The 21,033-nt window shown below is 31.9% G+C and overlaps 1 protein-coding gene across 1 annotated transcript in view; it reads right to left on the bottom strand.

Annotated features, from left to right (window-relative positions):
- The window catches only part of LOC143075753 (putative ATP-dependent RNA helicase DHX37), a 35,297-nt gene that overhangs the window by 723 nt on the left and 13,541 nt on the right, over window positions 1–21,033 (bottom strand). Inside the window, exons 11-26 of the mRNA XM_076251317.1 lie at window positions 20,691–20,811; window positions 19,963–20,038; window positions 16,637–16,742; window positions 15,712–15,801; window positions 13,924–14,031; window positions 13,305–13,429; window positions 12,616–12,712; window positions 11,149–11,214; window positions 10,494–10,760; window positions 9,586–9,648; window positions 8,635–8,791; window positions 5,302–5,422; window positions 4,128–4,191; window positions 3,348–3,462; window positions 2,203–2,509; window positions 1,261–1,358 (exon numbers count right to left, since the gene is read on the bottom strand). Of these exons, the coding sequence (XP_076107432.1) occupies window positions 1,261–1,358; window positions 2,203–2,509; window positions 3,348–3,462; window positions 4,128–4,191; window positions 5,302–5,422; window positions 8,635–8,791; window positions 9,586–9,648; window positions 10,494–10,760; window positions 11,149–11,214; window positions 12,616–12,712; window positions 13,305–13,429; window positions 13,924–14,031; window positions 15,712–15,801; window positions 16,637–16,742; window positions 19,963–20,038; window positions 20,691–20,811 (1,981 nt within the window). The remainder of the gene's footprint in view (window positions 1–1,260; window positions 1,359–2,202; window positions 2,510–3,347; window positions 3,463–4,127; window positions 4,192–5,301; window positions 5,423–8,634; window positions 8,792–9,585; window positions 9,649–10,493; window positions 10,761–11,148; window positions 11,215–12,615; window positions 12,713–13,304; window positions 13,430–13,923; window positions 14,032–15,711; window positions 15,802–16,636; window positions 16,743–19,962; window positions 20,039–20,690; window positions 20,812–21,033) is intronic.

Genomic DNA, 21,033 nt, shown 5'->3' with positions numbered 1-21,033 from the left:
CACAACAGTTAAAAATTTTGGAATAATGTGTAGACGTGCCAAGCATACCTCACTTGTAATTGTAAGTATTAGTCAAAAAAGTATCAGACTGATCAGAAAAGTGGTCGCACAAGATGCTGATAAAATATGAAGCTGTTCTGCTTAGCAGTTTGTGAAAATAAATTGACCAAATATTTGGTTACTGACTAACTAACAAACTGACAGACAGACAGACTAGGTGATTTCAATAAAGCCCAACTATTCAATGGGGGTATAGTAACAGTGCTCTTGATACCCATTATGAAAATCAGAATTTAGTGAAGGGTAAACTTTAAAAGTTGAGTGAAATTGTAGCCAGATATGTTACTAAACTGCAAAATTAACCAATATAACTTTTTTTTTTTAATATGAATGCTTAGCCAACAGAATGAAGTCAAAAATGTGGGCATAATGGAAACGGAATTCGATATGGTGCTTTAATTCAGGTTAAATCCTTCATTATCAATACAGAAATTCCAAGTCAACTTATGCTCCCCATACTACACTGAATGTTTTCCCATCATACCCATTGATATTAATGCAAAATAAAAGTCAATTTATTTGAATTGAAAGTATCAAAATAATTGTCTCTAGATCATCATATATAGAAAAAAAACTTTCGGAGTACCCAAGTAAAGGAAATTTAAACAGGTTTTCTCTTGACCCTGCAAGGTCTTTGGGCTAATGCCTTATAAAATTGTTCTTTTAAATGAATTGCACATCACATTTATATATCTCAGTCTTATTTAGCAATTGTGACCTTGACGTGAAAAAATGAACAAGATCCTTCCCCTTCTGTTTATCGTTAACCCACATAGGATTTATATTAAATGAAACAAGAATGTGTCCTCAGTACACGAATGCCCCACTCGCACTATCATTTTCTATGTTCAGTGGACCGTGAAATTGGGGTAAAATCTCTAATTTGGCATTAAAATTAGAAAGATCATATCATAGGGAACATGTGTACCAAGTTTGGAGTCGATTGGACTTCAACTTCATCAAAAACTACCTCGACCAAAAACTTTAACCTGAAGCGGGACAGACGGACGGACGGACGAACGAATGAACGGACGGACGGACGCACAGACCAGAAAACATAATGCCCCTCTACTATCGTAGGTGGGGCATAAAAAGAAAACTCCATTGATCATACTTAATCCAACAACAACAAAAATACTTGATTTCATCAATAAAAATATTGTGTAACCTTAACATATCAAAACTTGTTTTAGAACTTACATTTTGGATCTTTCTGCCAAGCTTTTAACAAAGATTCTTTACTATCTACACCAGCTGCTACTAGTTCCTTCAATAATTTTTCTGTTCTTGGTTGCAATCTGAAAAGAATGAAATATATGCATAAAGAAATTCACATACATTGCATAGATATAAGAAGATCTAGATCTATGTGGTATGAGTGCCAATGAGACAACTCTACATCCAAGTCACAATTTGTAAAAGTAAACCACGTGTGATTACCAATAAAACCAATACATGTATAAAAAAAAAAAAAAAAAAAAAAAGAACCTGAAAATCAAACTTGGTATCAACTGGTGCAGAAGGCATTAGGCTTCCATGTAAAAGTCTCACTATAAGAAAGGGCAGGCAGAAGTTGCTAAAGCCTGTAATTCATAAATACATGGAGATAATAAAACTAAGCAGGGACCTAGCCTCTGGCAGGTATTGTCCTTATCAAGTCCACTTTCACAGTTCTTTTACCATAGGTGCCAAATTTCAAAATTAAAAGTAATATCTAGCTCATAAAACATAGTTTTTAAGGGACTCAACTGTTAAATCTATGACATATTGTATTTTTCTTTCTTAGATTTGAACCATTTAAGAACTGAAAATCAAATGTATCCTAAAACTGTGTGATGGATGCATATAAAACATAAGTTTAATCTATGAAAATAACAGCAATTCTACTGGTTTGAGGAAAAAATTTGGTTTCATAAAATATGAATAAACAAAATAAATCCTTTAGAAATTATTCTTTTGATAACATAAATTAATCGTTGCTTATATCATGACCTATGAAACATATTTTTTCTAAGAAATTACAGTGTTTATGTGTTATTGTCATTGACGTTGTCATTTTTATTTCATTTTGCAGATGTATTACAACTCTCATTATACAAAAGCATATTTGGTGTTTGAAAAGGTTGATTTTAAGAAACTTACTTTGCCCAAGATTTGACCATAGTTGATGGTGACGACAGCAACAGAGTAACATATTTCTTCATTCCTGGAACAACAGCTCCTTCAAGCAGAAATCTGGCAAACCACCGATATTTATCTAAATTAGCTGGGTATTCTAAATCAACACTGGGGATTTCCCAGCAACACCTACTAAAAGTACTAGTCATGTGACATCTTATTTGATCTTTTGATTTGTCATAAGATGGTGGAGGATCTTCTTGTGGTTTGGACAAAGTACAAAAACTTGGCGCATAAACTGGTAACCACTCTGATTCAATGGCACTGATACCTGAAAAGTTAGCAAAAAACATGGTAAAAGCTAAATTCAACAGCTTAATAGGTGGTGTTTAGTCTTTAGTTTTCTTTTCCTTTTTCAGCCATTGCATTGTAAAGTTTATATTCAACTTATGAGTTTAATGCCCCTTTGGTATCATTTGCCTCTGATGTAAATACAGCCTTTCTGATTTAAACACAATCATATAAGAAACCCTTAAAATCAATTGGTCTTAAAACATATTGTGGAATTATTTGATTTCAGGAATACCAATTGTCATGGATTTCCTGGATATATGTGAAACACAAATTTAAATGTTATAAAAGTACCAATTGAGATCTCAGAAAACTCTGACAGCTTAGGAGCCTCTTCAATTATTGTCTTTTGTCTTAGACTTAATGTAGTTTTTTTTCTTCATATTTGGATAACTTGGTGTTTATGGTGGATCTTTTATAGTCTCTGTTTTATTCACTCATAACTTTTTGAGACTTGTAGCAATTTAGAGCTAAAATTGGTTTGTAGACATGTCTTCTGAAATCTGTATTTTGATATCTACACCTATAATTTTATTGTGTTGTAGGGTAACTCTTCTATTGACATTTATCCCGAACATTTATCTTAAACGTTATTTCTGATTTCTCTTGTATATGCTGGTATAAAAATAACATAAAGCAATATGATCTTGTTCTGCAGAATGCAACTGTTAAAATGTGTTGAAATCTTGATTAATGCAAAGTGATTATTTGTAGATCTGTTATTGATGTTAAAACCTTAATTTAAATGGTTTATATAGATATACTGTACGGATAAAAGGCATATCCATATATTAAGCAGTGTATAAATATGACAATACCTTTCATGTATAGTTTTGATGTTTCTTCTATATGTTGGTAAACAATAAATTCTGGTTTCTGTTTGTATAATACTGAGAAAGGGTGAATAAATACTGGTTCATCTAATTCTGTACACTGTAACACAAAATAAACAATAGTTTAGATATTTTAAAATCATTACACTAAACAGCCTAGATAGTTTTCCTCATACAGAATGTCCACATTTTAAGAATGTTTCAAGGTAGATTTCACATTCGAAAGCTTTATACGTCTTCAAAATATGTTTTTATAATATGTTTTTGTAAAAGAGCATGATTTTTTATTCACCATATACCTGTAAGTGGTACCCCTAATTTGATATTTTTCCATATTACGTCTGTATTGTTCACATGTTGCTTTCAAAATAATGTAATTTCATGTGACTCACATACAAGTGAGAGGTTTAGCTATCTATAAAACCAGTATAATCCACCATTTTCTATATTAGGAAATGACTGTACCATATCAGGATTGTTTGATGTTTTTGAGCTTTTGATTTAAAAGTTCTTATCATTACTATTGAAACCAATTATTCTAAAAGTTATCAAACTTGAAGATTTTCCATGCTTTATAGTCATCCCTATAAAGCCAAGCATTTTAAGTTATTATTTGGCAAGACTATAGATAGGTATTTAATTTATATGTAAATCTTTGTTTACCACTTCAAGTTTAAATAATTTCTCTCAGGAGTAACAAAACATAAGATCAAAAGTAAAAAAAATATGAGAATCAAGTCTTCATATTAAATGTCATCAACTGACCTGATAAGCATGTTTCCTTTTCTTTAAAGTTTCATCCGCATCAGGAGGAGGATCAGGGAATCTTCTGTAATAGTGAAGTTTAAATTAAAGTACTGTAGATTATCTAATTTCTACTAATTTTCGTAGATTGAAAAAAAAATTGTTTGATTTGATATGATGGGATTTGCCAAAGTTAAGAGACACTGAAATGTTTCGCCTTCTATACTAATCATTGATATTATGTTGATAAGTCCTAAATATAAAGCTTTATTACAACTGTCACATAAACTTAACATTAACCAAGAAGAGTGCACATGCTGAAATGTCTGGCTTTCACTAATCATTGATATCATGTTGATAGTCCTAAATACAGAGGCAGATTTAGAGGGGAGCCCAGGGAGGCTCGGGCCCCCACTTTTCTTGGAAAAATTTGGTTGATTATATAGGGGATCACTGAAGCATGGCCGGAGCAGGCCCTCTCTTAGGCAGTCAGTGGGCCCCCACTTATGACAATTTCTGGATCCGCCACTGAAATATAAAGCTTTATTACAACTATCACATAAACTTAACCAAGAAAACTAAACATTGACCAATGAACCATGAAAATGAGGTCAAGGTCAGATGACACCTGCCAGCTAGTCATGTACACCTTTCAATCATTCCATACACCAAATATATTAGATCTATTGCATAAAGTATAAGAAAAACAGATCAAAACACAAAAACTTAACTATAACCACTGAACCATGAAAATGAGGTCAAGGTCAGATGACACCTGCCAGTTGGACATGTACACCTTACAGTCTTTCAATACACCGAATATACTAGACCTATTGCTTATTGTATCTGAGATATGGACTTGACCACCAAAACTTAACCTTGTTCACTGATCCATGAAATGAGGTCGAGGTCAAGTGAAAACTGTCTGACGGGCATGAGGACCTTGCAAGGTACGCACACACCAAATATAGTTATCATATTACTTATAATCAGAGATAATTTAACATTACAAAAAATCTTTTTTTTCAATAGTCACTGAACCATGAAAATGAGGTCAAGGACATTGGACATGTGACTGATGGAAACTTTGTAACATGAGGCATCTATATACAAAGTATGAAGCATCCAGGTCTTCAAATCATGCTGATACAAACAGACTACTTGTGGGGACTTCAAACTAAATTTAATGTGTTACCTAGCAACATGATCTGCTAGTCCAGCAAGTATAATCTGTCTGATTAATTTGGCCTGTATATCTGATGGGGGTTTCAGTTTAGGGTCCAAACAAATATTGGCATCTGGTATCACCATATTAACTGCAAATATAAAAAAAAATGTTTATTATATTGCTATAGTGCTGATAGATAAAAGTACTTTCATAATATAGCATCACTTTATGTGACAGGAGAAACAAACAAGAGGCTCTCAAGAGCCTGAATCGCTCACCTTAAATTTTTTGCTTAAATCTTCCATGAATGATTATTTTGGGTTTTCAATTTATATAAATGGTTCTTCGATTCTGTCATATCTTCTTCAAAAGCAAAAACAAGAGTGGACACACTGAAATGTCTCGTTTGTCTCGTGTTCATAATATAATTTATGATGAAAGTATAAAAAAACATTGTATACCCAAAGCATGACATTATTGCTGTTTACAGTTTATCTACATCTATAATAATATTCAAGATAATAACCAAAAACAGCAAAATTTCCTTAAAATTACCAATTCAGGGGCAGCAACCCAACAACGGGTTGTCCGATTCATCTGAAAATTTCAGGGCAGATAGATCTTGACCTGATAAACAATTTTACCCCTGTCAGATTTGCTCTAAATGCTTTGGTTTTTGAGTTATAAGCTAAAAACTGCATTTTACCCCTATGTTCTATTTTTAGCCATGACGGCCATCTTGGTTGGTTAGCCGAGTCACCGGACACAATTTTTAAACTAGATACCCTAATAATGATTTTGGCCATGTTTGGTTAAATTTGGCCCAGTAGTTTCAGAGGAGAAGATTTTTGTAAAAGATAACTAAGATTTACGGAAAATGGTTAAAAATTGACTATAAAGGGCAATTACTCCTTCAGGGGTCAACTGACCATTTCGGTCATGTTGACTTATTTGTAAATCTTACTTTGCTGAACATTTTTGCTGTTTACAGTTTATCTCTATCTATAATAATATTCATGATAATAACCAAAAACAGCAAAATTTCCTTAAAATAACCAATTCAGAGGCAGCAACCTAACAATCGGTTGTCTAATTCATCTGAAAATTTCAGGGCAGATAGATCTTGACCTGATAAACCATTTAACGTCAGATTTGCTCTAAATGCTTTGGTTTTTGAGTTATAAGCCAAAAACTGATTTTACCCCTATGCAGGGATGGGGTAATTGAAAATGTAATGGTAATTAAGTGTAATGCATTACAAATTTCCATGTAATTGAATGTAATGTGTAATTGAGCATTTTTTGAATTACATGTAATGGTAATTTAATTAATTACATTGAAAAAAGCATGTAATGCTCAATTACTTTTGAATTACATTTCAATTACATATACTTTTATGGTGTCAAAGATAAGGATTTGTGTTTAATTATATAAATTGTAAAATAATACTTGTTTATCAAATATTGAAATTACATACTTTTTTTAATATATGAAGTCTATAATTTATACTGAAGTTACAATGCATATTAATATTTATTTGACCTACAGATGTTTTTTTTAATAATTATTATTTAATTATAAATTTAAAAAATGTGAGAATCATATATTAGTGTTCAGTTTTTAAGAAAGATCTTTTAACTATATAGATTGATAAGTAATTAATCACCTTGTTAAATAAAAACCAAAAAAAAGCGTCACTGTGAAAAATCTTTCTTAGACAGTTCATTCATGTCATTTAGAATTTAAAATCACTGCACACAATCATTTTGTCAAATTAGTATACACAAAAGGAGTATAAAAATAATAATTAACAGCTGTAAAAACAAACAGCAATTAATCAAATTAAAATGTCCAGGGGCAATGCCACTGTTACATGTATTTTTATCTAATTAGCAAAATATTGCTAATATTTAGACATTATACATACATTATTTGTACTAAAAATTATTTTCAATATTGTGACAAGCACACTTATTGATATTTTTAATGTAAAAACAAATATTTATGATTTATGTATAATATATTTATTTTTATTATGTTTAATTTAAATGACTTCATTTCTGAGATGTCAAAATACCCCTTGATGTATTGGCAAGTTTATAGGAACCAATTCCTCCTCCTTTCAATAATGATGATCTTTTGATCGAAGAACTTCCATGTTCTGATCAAGCAATATTTGCCACATTAGCTCCTGTCGAAAAGCTATTTAGAATTGATGTCAAAGTGTTCAGACCAGAGGGATTCAGACTAAATGACAAAACATTAAAATAGCTAATGATTATCAAATGCAACGCTTAAACTATGCTTACATGAATATTTTACACATGCATTATTTATGTATAATATTGTTAAAAAAAATACCATGACGAAATGTAATGTGTAATTTAATTAATTACTTAAGAGTAATTGTAATTTAATTAATTACATTTCAAAAACAGTGTAATGTGTAACTGATGTAATTGATCATTTTTGCAATGTAATGAGTAATTTAATTAATTACATTCCAATGTAATTGACCCCAAGTCTGCCCCTATGTTCTATTTTTAGCCATGGTGGCCATCTTGGTTGGTTGGTCGGGTCCCCGGACACAATTTTTAAACTAGATACCCCAATGATGATTGTTGCCAAGTTTGGTTCAATTTGGCCCAGTAGTTTCAGAGGAGAAGATTTTTGTAAAAGATAACTAAGATTTACGGAAAATGGTTAAAAATTGACTATAAAGGGCCATAACTCCTAAAGGGGTCAACTGACCATTTCGATCATGTTGACTTATTTGTAAATCTTACTTTGCTGAACATTTTTGCTGTTTACAGTTTATCTCTATCTATAATAATATTCATGATAATAACCAAAAACAGCAAAATTTCCTTAAAGTTACCAATTCAGGGGCAGCAACCTAACAACGGGTTGTCCGATTCATCTGAAAATTTCAGGGCAGATAGATCTTGACCTGATAAACAATTTTACCCCATGTCAGATTTGCTCTAAATGCTTTGGTTTTTGAGTTATAAGCTAAAAACTGCTTTTTACCCCTATGTTCTATTTTTAGCCATGGCGGCCATGTTTTTTTATGAAATGGGAATTAAAACACAAGCTTTATTCTAGATACCCTAGGAATCAATCAGATGAAGTTTTGTTTGAATTGGTTCAGTAGTTTCAGAGGAGAAGATCTTTGAAATAGTTTACGGATGGACGACGACGACGGACGCCAAGTGATGGCAAAAGCTCACATTTCCTTTTGGAAAGGTGAGCTAAAAAATGAATTTGGAAAAAATAAAATCTGTTCAAATGATTTACGAGAATTCTAAAATAATCTGATCAAAATCACATTACCAATTGTATAAACTACAATTCTGCTACCTGTATTTGTTAGCTGTGCTCTCAATTTCCTAACTTCTTTCATAGCTTTATATCGTAGTCCATGTTTCTGGCAGAACTCAATGGTACATCCCTGGTATTCAGCTGAACCAATGGCTTTTAGTAATACTATTAAGTCTCCAAGCAACATAGAATGACCCTAAAAATATCAATGTTTGAAATCTTTTCTTATTTCTTTCCTATATGTATCTGGAATTTTTGTCTTTTTGTAGATAGTAGGTCTCTTTAAGAATCAGTTGTCGAATCTTTGGTTACTTTACATGGTAATATATCCTAAAGTGTTGGCCTGTGCAAGTAATACAAAAAGTTTGTGTTTTTTCAAACCATACATATTCAGCAATCTTTATGTCTGTCTGTGTCATGACATGCTCCTAATTAAAATTATACTGTCAGATTTTTGGACTTCACTTCTTTCTTATATTTTTTCTCTCAACAAGTTTCTGTCAATTCATAATGTTAGGCATTTATTGTATACAGAAAAAAAACGTTTACAGAAAGTTCATTGACACTGATGTCTCTGATTGTTTGTCAGTTGCAAACAATTTTTTTCATCAACTTCTGTTTAGAACAAAAGTTTGAAAATGTTCACATTTTTACTATTTTAACATGGTTAGTGCCTGGGATGGTGTATCCAAAGAAAGTTCTCTAATTATGGGATGCCTTTCTATAGATTTTTTCTTTACATCACATTAATTTTCATTCAAAAGATGAAAGCAATTACTTATAGACCTACTATCAGAATGTTGTCAGTTGGTCTTGGAGGTCTCAAATTGATTAGTTTTAGCAGGCTATTCTGTGTAATTTTAAGTTCTAATCTTGAAGAATTTTACTTCATTCATCTAATGAATATCTATCCAAGATTCTATTTATTATTACAACATCTAATGATCTTATTAACTTTAAAGCGGACTTTAAACTTAGTAAATGACTTACGGTTCCTGCCCACAATTTTTTCACTTGTGACATGTACTGTATTTGGCTTCTGAAATCATCTTGCTGTAAAAGAAATATCAAAAGTAACTTGACCAACCTTCCTTAAGAATGTTTACACTAGGATCTATGTTACACTTTGTTCTCCTTTTCTGGTAAGATTTTGAACTCCTAATTTTCATATCCACTGTTTCTCTAATATTTTTTTTCCTTCCTTTTCAAACATTTGTAGAAAGTTGTGTACTTTTTATGTGACATCATCCGACATGGTTGCCTTTATTTTTTAAAGTCACAATAGGTAATTCAGAAGAAATCAAGAACATTTAACATCATAATTAAATTTCGGCCAATCATTAGCTGAGAACAGATTTTTTGCTAGTAATGAGAAATATTTTTTCACACTGAATGCTCAAGAAATGTCAAAATAACACAAAAAATAGAGAAATATGTATTTCATTTGTAAAATTGAAATGATGATTGTGTTAGCTGTTTTTATTTGTGTGATGAGTCATTTTGACAATATTGTAAACTGCTAAAATTGAGAATGGAAATGGGCATTATCTTAAAGAGACAACAACCCTGACCAAAGAGCAGATAATACTCACTACCACTTTAAAATGTAAAATAAATTATGTGCAATTCTTTATGATTATCTCATTTTCCCAGATTATTCAACAAACAATCAAATACAAGACAACTCATTGTCAAACATATCTGTTTCCCTAGTGTTTGCTCAGAGTTATAAACTTCAATCTGTATTTTAACATCCCATGGAGACAGAATTGTGCTAACAACAATAATATACATCATGATTTGACAGATCTTTTTGCAAATTTGTGAGAAAAAAACTTATTGTTTCTATGACACTAACTTCTGTCAGAAACAGGGGCTTTACTATTTGACCTACTAACCTCTTGATCTGTATCTGGTGGTTTCTGCATTTCTACAAATACTTCCTGAACTGATAACCCCGCTACTATGGCAACCACATATGACAGAAGGTCATGTTGATGACCTAGAGCTAACATTTTAGCATATCTGGGAGACACTGGAAAGCAAGCCATGACTTTGCCAAGAGGTGTGATTTTTGTAATTGGTATTTTTTTTAAGTCTTTCATACGAACAGATTTTATTGGTTCTGTCAGAGCTCCAAGAGATACTAGTAATGTTTCTGCTGCCTAAAATATTATAAATAAAATCAATATAACAATTCAAGATGGTGTATTATTGTTTAATTGTGAAAAAGAACTTTCCTGAACAAAAGTAAGTCTGATTGATAGAAAAAGACTGATCCTATATATCAAATTTGTTTCATATATTTAATCCTAGATATGGACTGTCTAATACAAAAATCAAACCCTTAAAATTCTAAATATAAACATTTGTAATCAATATTATATTTTTTTCATATGTTTAATTTGACTGTATCATTTAAGAATGTTATACAACTGTGTATATATCCAGTTTTAATTCATGTGTATAATCTCAATGATGTTAGGTGCAAAATGAATATTTACAATGATCATTAAGAAAAAAAAACCAGAAAATCCATTAATAACTATTTACCTTCACTTGCTCATCATCTGGTGGTGTAGGAAAAGGAAAGTTTACAATTCTGTCTATATTCATGTACTGAAAAAATATACTAAAGAATTACATGTTATGTAGAATTCTGTATTATGAGAAGTAAATGTAATATTAATTCAAAAATTATTGTTAGGTTTTTATTACATGTATTAATTAAAGAACCTTAGTGAGCACGCTCACATACCCCACGTCCCCACATTGTCATTGGAGAAATTAAATAAGTATAAGAAAAAAAAATTGTATAAGAAAAAATACTGAATAATAATTTCCTGTCAATATACACATCTACATAGTATGTCCTTATTATCTACAAAATTTCATGAAATTCTGTTGTGTGTTTTCAGAGGAGTTGAGATGACAAACTGTTGCAGAAGTACATTGAAGTAAATAAGTTCAAAGCGGCATAACTCCTAGAAAAAAATTGAATCGTAATTTCCTGTTGATATGCACATCTACGTAGTATGTCCTTATTATCTAAAAAGTTTAGTGAAATTCTGTTGTGTGGTTTGAGAGGAGTTGCGATGACAAACTGTTGCAGTAGTACATTAAAGTAAATAAGTTCAAAGGGGCGTAACTCCTAGAAAAAAAATTGAATCGCAATTTCCCGTCGATATGCACAACTACATAGTATGTCCTTATTATCTGAAAATGTTTAGTGAAATTCTGTTGTGTGGTTTGAGAGGAGTTGCGATAACAAGAAAGGACTGACGGACGGATGGACAAACGGACTGACGGACAGACAGGTCAAAAACATTATACCCTCCGCAACTTCGTTGCGTGGTGTATAATAAGAATAATGTGACTGGGTGAGAATCGCAATAGTTAGAACACTTATTCTGATAACTGAAACATAGACCTGTATGCAGTTTTTTTGAAAATCACAATAATCAAATGCAATAAATTCACAGTATCAATCTGTTATCAAATTAGCAATCAATCTGTTTTGGTTCATCTTATCCCCTATGTTGTTAGTCACCATAAGCAACTAAGGGGCAAATGTTGTTCAGAAACATTGATGATGGTCAGAAACTCTTGTATGGATAAAATTATACAGAACATTAAGTTTTACAGTAAATTCTTTTCTCTGATAAATAGGTGTCAAAGTACAAGTCAGGTTACTTTAATATCGAACACAAATGTTTAAAAATTCTGAAATAATTAAAAAAATAAGTTCCTTGGATGGTATTAGCTTAGAAAAATTGTCCTACTTGATCATATATCTCCTCCTTAAGTATGTATACAACCCTGGCTTTCAAGTTTTAGGATTTGATCTTTTATGATGAAGGTATTGAAATTTAGAAAAATGCTCCAAACACAAGAAATTTACAAAGCATTGTTTTTTATGGTCAGTACAAAAAAAAAGTTCATAATATGACTCTTTTAAAGGATAATAAAAATCAATCTGTAAATTTCTGATGATATCTTATACTTGATCAGTAAACTAACCTTCATTTGAAGAACAAGGTCATCAACAGGTCGTCTAATGATCTCAGCCAATGAAAACTTTTCAAAATCATCATTATACACGGCAGATGAATATAATCTACAAAGGGATAATAAGTAAGAAAATTGATATAATTCTAAATAAACACCTTGTTCACTAACTGACATGTAAACTGTCCATCTTGTTTCATTAATTTTTTAATCGCTGATTGAGCGCATTAACAGATAGTTTTTATTTTAATCCATGAAAGATATGAACATCTATAAAATGTCCACTGTTCACTGAATTACTTTTTAGACATACAACATTCAACATTTCTATAAAATGACCTTAACTTTATCATAAATATCTTGTTAATACTGATTACGGACAGATTTGGTTACGTTTTGAAGGTGTGATTCTATTAAGTCAATAACACCTCTTCCTTGAATTTTTTTTTTACTTTACAACAAGGACCTTCTTTTTTCATGGCCATACCCTTTAATTTCCCAATACTGTAAATTCTTGTGATGTTTTTATTTTTGCGAAAAATGGGACAGGTTTATTATTGCAATAATTTAAACCAGATTTTTATAAATTAAACGCATTTTAATCTAAAATGACAAAATTGCAATAACAATTTCTGAATTTACAGTAACCCCCAACAAACAAAATGATTGCTTCAATCACAATGCAGTTATTGATAACATACCTGTAGCAGTGACCTGGACCTGTACGACCTGCTCGTCCTGCTCTCTGATTACCTGATGCTTTAGAAGTCCAGGTAATTTTAAAGGTTGATACACCTGTCACTTTGTCATAAAATTTGGTCTTTACCTGTACAAATATATAAAAAAAAAAAAATATGATACAAAATGAGGAAATATAAAACTTCAAATGTAGATGTAATATCTTCAATACCAGATTAGATTTTCCCCTGCATTTGTCAAACTGGTAACTACAAAAAGCCATCTAGAAAGCAGACTTAACAAATTAGAATTACATATTATGATGTCACACATCAACTTGAGCACTATATTTACTTATTATAACAGTTTTTTTTACTAATTTTAATTCCATGTTTATTTGTACCACTTTCTTAATAAATAACGACCCTTCAAAACCACTAATTTATATTAAACAAAATGCTGATTATCTATAGGACTATATACAGAACTGAACAAAACCAGCAAATCTAGTATCTCTGAAAAACACTTTTTTTTGTAATTCCTCTTTTACTTTCCCTGTATACACAGTTGGTGTTCATAATTCTCTTCTTCACATGTGTTTATGTTGTTATATCTTTTTAAGTGTTCTGTATATAATATTACCTTTCCTGTATCCACCACATATTTTATGTCGGGTATAGTAAGAGAAGTTTCTGCCACATTGGTTGCCACAACACAAAGTCTGCAACCTTTTGGAGGAGGATCAAATACCTACAAGTATATAAAAACAAGAGTGCACACACTGAAATGTCTCGCCTTCTTTACTAATCATTGATATTATGTTGATAGTCCTAAGTATAAAGCGTTATTACAACTGTCACATAAACTTAACATTAAGCAAGATAGTTAAACAAAGACCAATGAACCATGAAAATGAGGTCAAGGTCAGATGAACCATGCCAGGCAGACATGTACAGCTAACAATGCTTCCATACAACAAATATAGTTGACCAATTACTTATAGTTTAAGAAAAATAGACCAAAACACAAAAACTTAACACTGTCCAATGAACTGTGCAATTGAGGTCATGGTCAAATAAAACCTGCGGGACTGACATATAGATCATAATATATTTCCATACACCAAATATAGTTGACCTTTGGCATATAATATTAGATAAAAAGATCAAAACTTAAAAACTTAACTTTGACCACTGAACCATGAAAATGAGGTCAAGGTCAGATGACATCTGCCCGCTAGACATGTACACCTTACAATCATTCCATACAACAAATATAGTAGACCTATTGCATAAAGTATGAGAAAAACAGACCAAAACAGAAAAACTTAACTATAACCACTGAACCATGAAAATGAGGTCAAGGTCAGATAACACCTGCCAGTTGGACATGTACACCTTCCAGTCCTTCCATACACCAAATATACTAGCCCTATTGCTTATAGTATCTGAGATATGGGCTTGACCACCAAAACTTAACCTTGTTCACTGATCCATGAAATGAGGTCGAGGTCAAGTGAAAACTGTCTGACGGGCATGAGGACCTTGCAAGGTATGCACATACCAAATATAGTTATCCTATTACTTATATTAAGAGAGAATTCAACGTAACAAAAATTCTGAACTTTTTTTTCAAGTGGTCACTGAACCATGAAAATGAGGTCAAGGACATTGGACATGTGACTGACGGAAACTTCGTAACATGAGGCATCTATATACAAAATATGAAGCATCCAGGACTTCCACCTTCTAAAATATATAGCTTTTAAGAAGTGAGCTAACACCGCCGCCGCCGCCGTAGCCGCCGCCGCCGGATCACTATCCCTATGTCAAGCTTTCTGCAACAAAAGTTGCAGGCTCGACAAAAAACAACAATGTATAATTTTATTATTTCCAATATTGACCAAATGAAATCTGTTTTTTTTTCTGAATATTACATCAGAGAAGTTTTATAGTCATTTAGTATATTTATTATCTAACATAACATAAAAATGCCTATATTTCCCCAACCAGAGTCAATTTATACTTTTTATGCTCATTACATGTAATTTGCTATAACCAATGGGTAACAAGGTAGTGATATACCTTTTTTTCCCATTCAATAAGAAATCTTACAAGTCATAATTCAACATGTTGTCTCATACGAAGGATAATCTAAGGGTTATTCCATTAAAATGTATGTGGGAGGGTAGGGAGGGAAGTTTAATAATTGAAAGTGGAACAGGTCGTGGGTCTTTTTTTTGGATACGCATCTATTACCAAAATGCAAAATTATCTCAAAAATGGTTCTTGGTTGTAAGGATAATTTGAAAGTCCCTTCCTACCCTCTGTATAGAATATATGTACTACGGTACTGATGGAGTTGCAACCGGACCTTTTATAAAATTCTTAATACACATTTTAATTTGACAACTTGTTATTTTATATTTACCTTGCTCTGTTTATCTTTTGACAACAATGAATATAAAGGTAAAACATAGAGAGGTTCTGTGGTGCCACCTGTCTGTAAATCTTCACCAAGCTGAAAAAAGAATTAAAGAAGTTATAATGTATAACCTCTTATTGCTGCAAAAGAATTAAGGGTTCAAAAAAATGTTTTTGTTTTCCACCCCAGTTTACAGCAAAAACATTCAGAGAGGTATGAAATTTTCTTCATAAATAAACAAATCCTCAATTTATACAAGTTCTGATAATTCAGCATTCATCCTTAAATCGTAGATCACATCGTTAAAACAATGCGTTGGCAATTCAAATATATATAGCACAGAAATAAGTTAACATGTTTGCTAGTACTTAAACGAACTATTTCTTACATATATAACACATAAATATAATTCAATAGTTACATAAACATGATAAATATAATTCAACATAGTCATTATAATATAGAAATATATTGAATAGTTTTCTCACTTGCAATTATAATACATCTCCTTATCTTTACAAAGAGAACCCCTTTATCAAATACTTAATATTGTGAAGATTACATTAATAAAGATAAATGCATGCGCCACACCAATTCAATGACACAAATATACAATTTACATGTGATTAGAATTCCATATTTCCAATTTTACAGAATTCCAAGGATGAAACACATTTTTAAAGGATTTTATTGGTGTATAAATTGGACCAAGTCACTCACAAACATTTTATAAAAGTGAGTGAATTGGTTGAGTTTATACACCAATAAATTCCTTTAAAAAGACATTTAATCCTATAATATTCTAGACACCATAAGGAGCAATCTTGTCATTTGTTATCTAATTGGTTTAGTGGTTTCAGGGAAAATAAGAAAATTTAATCAGATAAAAGGTGGCATTGCATGTTTTGTATTACTCAGTATATAACTGTACCTGTGAAGTCACATCATCATCACCCTCCATAAAATTATCCTCTATTTCTTGATCTGAATCATCAGCCTCTCTTTCAGCTTCCTCATCTACTGGTTCAATGGAATAACTATAAATAATATTAATTATATATCTATAAAATACAGCTAAAAATTGTCCTTACACAATTATTTATAGTGTGTTTTTCAGTGTATCTGTCTAGTGTGTCAATTTGTATTGTACTTACAAAATCATTTATGTGTGTGTTGCCAAGTATCTGTCAAGTGTGTAAAATTTAAGGTTTGCGCAAAGATATTTAATGTCTCAATGTACCAACTATATCTTCATCAAAATAGAAACTAGAGGTTCTCAAGAGCCTGTGTCGCTCACCTTTTACCTTATTTACTAATGTCGGCCATCTTGGTTGGTAGGCGGGGTCATTAGACACTTTTTCAAAATCGATACCCTAGAAATGATTGTGGCCAAGTTTTGTTCAATTTGGCCCATAGTTTTAGAAAAGAACATTTTTTTACAAGTTACAAAAATGACGAAAAGTTGTTCAATATTGACTATAAAGGACAATAACTCCTTAAGGGGTTCTCTGACAATTTTGGTCATGTTGACTTATTTGTAGATCTTACTTTGCTGAAAATTATTGCTGTTTACAGTTTATCTCTATCTATAATAGTATTCAAGATAATAACCAAAAACTGCAAAATTTCCTAAAATTTACCAATTTTAGGGCAGCAACCCAACAACGGGTTGTAGGATTCCCTGAAAATTTGTGAGGGGATAGATCTTATTCTGATGGACATTTAAATCTTGACAAATTTGCCCTAAATGTCTTAGTTTCAAAGATATAAAGCAAAAACTGCATTTTTCCACTATGTTCTAATTTTAGCCATGTCGGCCATTTTGTTTGGTAGGCGGGGTCATCGGACACATTTTTTAAACCATATATCACAATTATGATTGTGGCCAAGTTAGTTTAAATTTGGCCCCGTAGTTTCAGAGAAGATTTTTGTACAAGTTACAAAAAATGACGATAAAGTTGTTACAAGAGGCTGTCACAACGACAGCAAACCGGATTTATTAACATTTATTTGTGTCCTGGCAATATTACAAGAACCATTACTGATGAATGGTGAAAGTGAAAATCGTCAATATCAAATTTGACCTCCATTTTGTCATCAGTATCAACATATTAAAATTTAAAAAGCTTAGATTGAATGGTTCATGAGTAAATGCAACAACGTGAATGGAAACGCCATTTTACAATCTTTCAAGAACCATAACTCCTGAACGGTAAAAGTCAAAATCGTCATTATTAAACTTGACCTCCATTTTGTCATCAGTAACAACATATTAACATTTGGGAAGCTTTGGTAGAACAGTTCATGCGTAAATGCACGGACACGACTGGAAACACCATTTTTCAATCTTTCAAGAACCATAACTCCTGAACGGTAAAAGTCAAAATCGTCATTATTGAACTTGACCTCTATTTTGTCATCAGTAACAACATATTAAAATTAGGGAAGCTTTGGTAGAACAGTTCATGCGTAAATGCACGGACACGACTGGAAACTCCATTTTTCAATCTTTCAAGAACCATAACTCCTGATCGGTAAAAGTCAAAATCGTCATTATTGAACTTGACCTCCATTTTGTCATCAGTGACAACATATTAAAATTTGGGAAGCTTTGGTAGAACAGTTCATGCGTAAATGCACGGACACAACTGGAAACTCCATTTTTCAATCTTTCAAGAACCATAACTCCTGAACGGTAAAAGTCAAAATCGCCATTATTGAACTTGACCTTCATTTAGTTGTCAGTAACAACATATTAAAATTTTAAAAGCTTTGGTTGAACGGTTCATGAGTTAATGCACGGACAACATTTGATTGCCGCCCGCTGCCGTACATCCCCAATTCAATAACCGACATTTTTGTCACAAAAATCCGGTTAAAAATTGTCTATAAAGGGCAATAACTCCTTAAGGGGATGACTGACAATTTTGGTCATGTTGACTTATTTGTAGGTCTTATTTTGCTGAACATTATTGCTGTTTACAGTTTATCTCTATCTATAAGATAATAACCAAAAAATGCTAAATTTTCTTAAAATTACCAATTCAGGGGCAGCAACCCAACAACAGGTTGTCCGATTCGTCTGAAAATGTAAGGGCAGATAGATCTTGACCTGATCAACAATTTAACCCCCATGTCAGATTTGCTCTAAATGCTTAGGTTTTAAAGATATAAGCCAAAATATACATTTTACCCCTGTGTTCTATTTTTAGCCATGGCGTCCATCTTGGTTTGATGGCCAGGTCATCGAACACATCTTTTAACCCTTTCACCGATTGCTGCCCAGACAGAAGCTACTCTGAGACGATGGCTTCCCTGGCTACTATTACTCAAGTGGGAGATCTTCATAATAAATGTCAATAAAAACTTGTTTGTAGTTATTTGTGTATTTATTTCATTCACTAACACCATGTTCACAGTTTTATTCATGTTTTAATAATTTTTTCTTCTTAAAATATTCAAATTTTCAAATTTTCAACATTTTCTAGGTGAAATTCTCAAAATTCTGCTCTTTGACCCCAAATCGTAATTTTTTAACCCAAAACGGCAAAATTTTGAAAATTTTTATGAGGCTGTACAAATTCCTCACACTGAACGATGTCCATTGCAAGTGTTTTGTACTTAAAACGACATTTTTTGTCAAAAAAGTATACTAGTTTGGCTTCAATTCTTCCATATTCTTTCAAAAAAAATGTTCCCTCATTTCAAATTCTCGTAAATTCCGTAAATTTCCTCTGATTTTGACACGGTTTTCAACAAACGGAAGCGTCATGTTTACACTTTCATCCGGGTATTCATCAAAGAAAGATAACTCATGTTTGCACTGTTTTAAGCGGGAAACATAAAAGAGGTATTCCGATCCCGGTAAAACGGGACTCATCGTCAGCTGTCTGAAGCGTGAATCCCGGTAAACCGGGACTCATCGGCGAAAGGGTTAAACTAGATACCCCAAGAATGATTGTGGCCAAGTTTGGTTAAATTTGGCACAGTAGTTTCAGAGAAGAAGATTTTTGTAAAAGTTTACGCACGACGGACGCCAAGTGATGAGAAAAGCTCACTTGACCTTTCAGGTCAGGTGAGCTAAAAAAATACATTGTAGCTTTGTCCATATATAATTCTCTTTATGTTTTGTTATTGAAGCATTTTAAAAAGTGCATATATCGACTCTGTAGCAAGACAACTCTATATAAAATTTAAGTTAAGTTTTTATGTAAGAAGTCTTATAAATAAGGATATTACAGCTACTACTATACATACTTATCTAAATTTATTTTTGGGAGAATTTCTGTCTTGCTTTCTTTCTTTTTCCTTCGACTCTTCTTCAACTTTTGTTCTGAAAACAGTAAAAGAAAATAATCATGACACCTCAATCACATTCATCATGTTCATAAATTGTGAAAAAGATAAATTAAATACCAAAACTAATTTAAAATTTAAATGTTTTTTATAAATTGTTGGCATCAGTCACATTGTACATGTTGTAACAAACTAGTGGCTCTTGTTTACAGTAAATAGAAATACTAACTGAGTTAATTAGTTTCTACTTTGTATTATCATGATATAATATGGGAACTTCTGATTTGACACAGCAAAAGTTTCTCTATGCATGTTGATTTTAATTTTATATAAAGCCTTACCCTGCATTAAACAGCAAAGCATCTATTGTACTAAAATGTGGACCATTTGGTCTAATTATCTCCCTTGACAGATATAATTCTTTGCTTCCTATCATGACAAGCTTTTTTTCTCCTTGGCTATGTTTTGTGCATACATCTTCTTCATCGATATCATGGTCATTAACTTTGGACCAGGGTTACTTTACAAAAATGTATGACTATAAAACATTGCTATGACCCAATATCCTTATAAATTTTTACTGTAATGAAATTGAATGCATAAAAAGAAGGATTAGTAACTTTGTTATACTTATATCTATACAAGCCATATAAATAAAGGAGAGTCTTGTAGACATGTTTAATACTTACCAGCTTTGCCTTCAAAAGGGAAGGTTTGACGTAACTTCTTACATAAGGTGTGTACTTCCTGTTGCCCAGTTACGAACACCAATATCCCTCCTTCAGGTAATGTCCTGTGAATCTTACACACCTACAAAACAAAATACAGCTAAAATTGACAAACTAGAGGCTCATAGGAGCTTGTAAAACAAACATCAATATCCCTCCTTCAGGTAACGTTTGTGGATTTTACACACCTATAAAACAAAATGCAGCTAAAATTGACAAACTAGAGGCTCAAAGAAGCTTGTATTACAAACACTTCTATTCATAACACGGACTTAATCAATTACCAGCACTATGAAATTGTGTT

This window comes from Mytilus galloprovincialis, chromosome 5 (genome assembly GCF_965363235.1).
Source record: "Mytilus galloprovincialis chromosome 5, xbMytGall1.hap1.1, whole genome shotgun sequence".
Taxonomy (NCBI): domain Eukaryota; kingdom Metazoa; phylum Mollusca; class Bivalvia; order Mytilida; family Mytilidae; genus Mytilus; species Mytilus galloprovincialis.
Note: the sequence above shows the minus strand (reverse complement) of the source record. Positions and strands in the feature narration are given on the sequence as shown.